Genomic DNA, 4,023 nt, shown 5'->3' with positions numbered 1-4,023 from the left:
ACCATGGATATTTCAACATCAAAAGTTAATGTCAATGTGATAACAAGAAACCCCAACTTGCCCGAATATATTAAGAAAAAAAACCAAAAGTGCTTCTTTAAGAAATTCATGAAAAACACTCAGAGAGTGAAAGAAACACATTTTTTTCGGGGTACAGCATAACCTTAGAGGCATTAATGCTATAATGGCACTTAAAGTTTTTAGTTTATAAACCTTAATATAATTGTTAACTAGGCTTATTAACTTTTTAACTTTACTTTTTATCTTTTCAACTAGCTTTATACCTTTTTTTTTTTTTTTTTTTTATCTTGACTTGTTAATTTTTTTTCCCCCAACTTAATTTCCAGTAGGTAATGTATCATTCAAGGGCTCATGTAATTGGTCAAATCCCAAAATCAGATGTACAGCAGCATCTTTGCTGAATGGCTGGATATAGATCTTGTGCTTCTAGACCTCACTGAGGGATGAGGGGGACTCCATTTGTTAGTGGTATGCGAGTGATCAAAAACAGTAACTTGCCCTATAAGGGCATCCTACGTGCTCGTTCCCATTTTTACTTACCTGTGGTGAGTCTGACATAGTGGAAAAATAACAAATCTTTTGAAAAGTAAGCTTGTATGAGCGATGCAAACAGCAACTTTTAAACAGGGTGCACGATGAGCGGGTACAGGGGTTGTGCACTGGCATTTAATTTCTTTAAAAGTGGAGAGGCCGGGTCTTTTTTAAAAATTTGCAAAGATCCTCCAATATACATGTAATTCAGGAAATAGTTGACTACACTGGAAAAATTATCTAGAAATAAGTAAAAATTTCTTAAATTAAGTATTTTTACCCTTAATTTGAGTAACTAAATGAGATGGGTTGCCAATGGGTTGAGCATTTTCACTCTTAGATTAAGATAATTAGATATTAAGCACTTGAAATTAGACAATGCCATTGTTTTTTTCTTATTTTAAATGTAAATTGTCTCGTTCCGTTTTTTAAATGTCTCACTTTCCTCCTCAATTCAAGAAGAAATGCACTTATTTTAGGAAAAAATAATTTATGCAGATTTCATTTTTTGCAGTGTAATGCATAGAACCCATTACATGAATTTGAAATTCAAGTTCAGTGGCCACTTTTTTTTCATGACAACAGCCTATTAAACCATAGATGGTGGCAGTCAGGGTTAAACGCTTATTAATTCGACCTGCCAATGCTGTATACTCAGTACACTTATTTTTTTCCCAAATCATCAATTGAATGTCAAAAAAACACAATATGCAGAATAAAGTTTCTTCATCGGCTTTAAAATACAAGACAAGAAATGACAAATAATTACCCTGTGGGTCGAAACACAGATGGAGAAAAAAAAACTGCCTATATTTCACAACATAGTGTTGGCAGGTATGGTCTATCTGTCATTATTGCTGTTTGAAAGGCAGTGCTCTACTACTGCAGGATCTCCAGGCACTTATATCCTGGGGGAGAATTCAAAAATGTCACCTGCGATTCCATCAATACAAGAGGAAATCCAATATTCCATAATCCATGAAGCAGAGTGGCCTCTGGACTCTGGCATTTCCATCTGTGTGAACATATTGGTGTCCAACTATTTACAAATTATTGTTTGACTCTATTTCAGTAATTTAAACCTTTAGATCCTTCTCTAAAATGATATTTAATGTGGCTGGTAAATTAGCTTTTCTTAATAATTTTAAAATAAAGTTATTTAATTGTTTCATTTTAAAATAATTGAGTATAGTAAATATTTTTTAAACAATTACTGAATTTATTTTGTCTCTCATTATATCCAAAAGCAGTTTTGTTTTAGATCTTCAAAGGATTTTAATGTTATTTGTCTATAGGTCACCCACCAGAAGTAATTAAATGCATGTTTTTGAGCTGCCGAAATTTAGAAAAAAAAATGCATGTACACTATATATATATATATTTTTTTTTTCCAGTAAAAACTATTTTTTTTTGTGCACCACTTATTAATTTTTTTATTGTTTTGATGGAACAAGTTGTAGCTATGACCTTTAAGTATAAAAATGGGAATCAATGTATTTCTTTTTATATACTAACACACACTAAACAAGACAAAGAAATCCCATTTAAAATAATTTAAAGTTTTGATTATTTAATGGATTAAAAATCTAAACAAAATGTTATTTTAAAGCATAGAAAGAGATTTTATTGTATTTTCTTTGTCATTGTTTCTTTGCTCAATGCTTAAGGTAGTAATTGTTTTTTTTTGCCTGAAGTGCGAAGCATTTTGTTTACCTCTTTATCTCCTTCAGGCTCCAACCAACATGAAGTCAGTGCTGCAGGCCGGCTGGCTGCTCACAGTCGCATTTGGCAATGTGATTGTGCTGATTGTGGCCGAGGGGGCGGGACTGGAACAGGTATCCCAATAATATCTTCAACATAATTTCACTCTCCTGAACCCTCAGTTTGTTTACAACCTGCAATATTTCCTCAGTGGATCGAGTTCCTGCTGTTTGGAGGCCTGCTGCTGGCCGTTTGTGTCATCTTCTCCATTATGGCCCACTTCTACACATATGTTGACCCCGAACAGCTGAACAAACTGTACTCTGAGGAGCCGGGAAAGGAGGAAGATGATGGAGGCGAAATCAAGAAGAAGGAAATTGACGACATGCCACTGAAAACAAGAGAAAAAAGCACCAGACTGTAATTGCGTCACAGAGCTTGGTTATTAGACACTTCTATTGGTTTAGAGGTCCAATATTCTGGGTATTCAGAAAAATATTCAGTGAAATTCATCAACCTACTCACTCTTGAGTTTGCAATCACACAGGAAGCACTGGAACCAGTTTAAATATATGTAATGTTTACCTGAAACAATGATTTCCCGATGATCAAAGGTACCGCTGTTGACTTTTAAAATTGCATACGTTTGCTGCATAATGTGGTTTACATTCAGTCTATAAAACAGCACAGAATCTACAGATGAAAGGTTTACAGTGACGCTGATTTTCCGTAAGCTAAGTTACAGTTTCATAACGATGGACTGTAATGTGTGGGAAGATATCTCATTTACTTTAAGTGTTATTAAATGGGAGATTAGGAAAAGCAGTTCCTTTTGCTCATGCTGACTCGCTTGTTTCGATTTACAGGGACAATGTAATTCTTACAGTGATATGAACACTATAAAGTCACATGCTTTCTGATCCTATTATGTTGTGATCTGGTTCTTATGCCAAAACCAAAGCTATAGTCTTAATCTGTCTCCATTTTTAATTCAGAGAAGGTGGAAATCATGCTGCTCCCAACAAACTTCTGTAAATAAATATCTGATGGTAAAACTGGCTTGTTTTTGTTTTTATCCAAACAGTGTTTACAGCTTTTTTCTCTCTTTGGTTCAGTTTGCTTCCGGTGTGAATTTAAACTGACACTCGGGACCACCATCATAGCTTCACCTATTTCTATCCAACATTCGTCACACACTGAGCTTTATTTCTGATAGGGCTGAAAAGGTTAATTTGATTAATTGGTTTTTAATTTAACTAGTTTAGCAAATAAATAAACCTTAACTGGAGTAATGAGACTCTAAAACATAACATTAGCTCAAAGAGCATTTAAGATGGAAAAACTAGAATATGGTTTACCCATAACTCTAGTGGGAAAAAATGCCTTAAAGTTTTATTTAAATTAACTATAAAACTTAAAGGCTTTTTTTCCCCATTTGATTATTAACCCTTTAATGCCAAATACGGTTTCTGAAATGTTTTGCGTCTGACACCTTTTGCATAATTTAATGGTAAAAACTTTGCTCAAAATCCTATTGTACACAATCAGATATACCTGATAACAGAGGGCAGAAGACTACACAAAAAACAATTTTGACTTATCCCATCGTAATAAATTATTAATATCAAAAATTTATTTTTGTTTTTTCTTTTTACATATTTTGTTAAAAGGCCAAATAAGGACTTCAAACCAAAAAAAATGTTATTTTCTGTTTTGTTTTATTCTTGGATCGGGCTTTAAAGGGTTAATGAAAAAGGTAAAATACAGATT

At 33.5% G+C, this 4,023-nt stretch overlaps 1 protein-coding gene across 1 annotated transcript in view; it reads left to right on the top strand.

Annotated features, from left to right (window-relative positions):
• The window catches only part of LOC107095842 (solute carrier family 15 member 2-like), a 26,811-nt gene extending 23,908 nt beyond the window's left edge, over positions 1–2,903 (top strand). The window contains exons 21-22 of the mRNA XM_015392198.1: positions 2,283–2,387; positions 2,465–2,903. Coding sequence (XP_015247684.1) covers positions 2,283–2,387; positions 2,465–2,677 — 318 coding nt within the window. The 3' untranslated portion in view covers positions 2,678–2,903. The remainder of the gene's footprint in view (positions 1–2,282; positions 2,388–2,464) is intronic.
• The last annotated feature ends 1,120 nt before the right edge of the window (positions 2,904–4,023 follow it).

This window comes from Cyprinodon variegatus, unplaced genomic scaffold, assembly GCF_000732505.1.
Source record: "Cyprinodon variegatus isolate N-32 unplaced genomic scaffold, C_variegatus-1.0 Scaffold578, whole genome shotgun sequence".
In the NCBI taxonomy this organism is placed as follows: Eukaryota; Metazoa; Chordata; class Actinopteri; order Cyprinodontiformes; family Cyprinodontidae; genus Cyprinodon; species Cyprinodon variegatus.
Note: the sequence above shows the minus strand (reverse complement) of the source record. Positions and strands in the feature narration are given on the sequence as shown.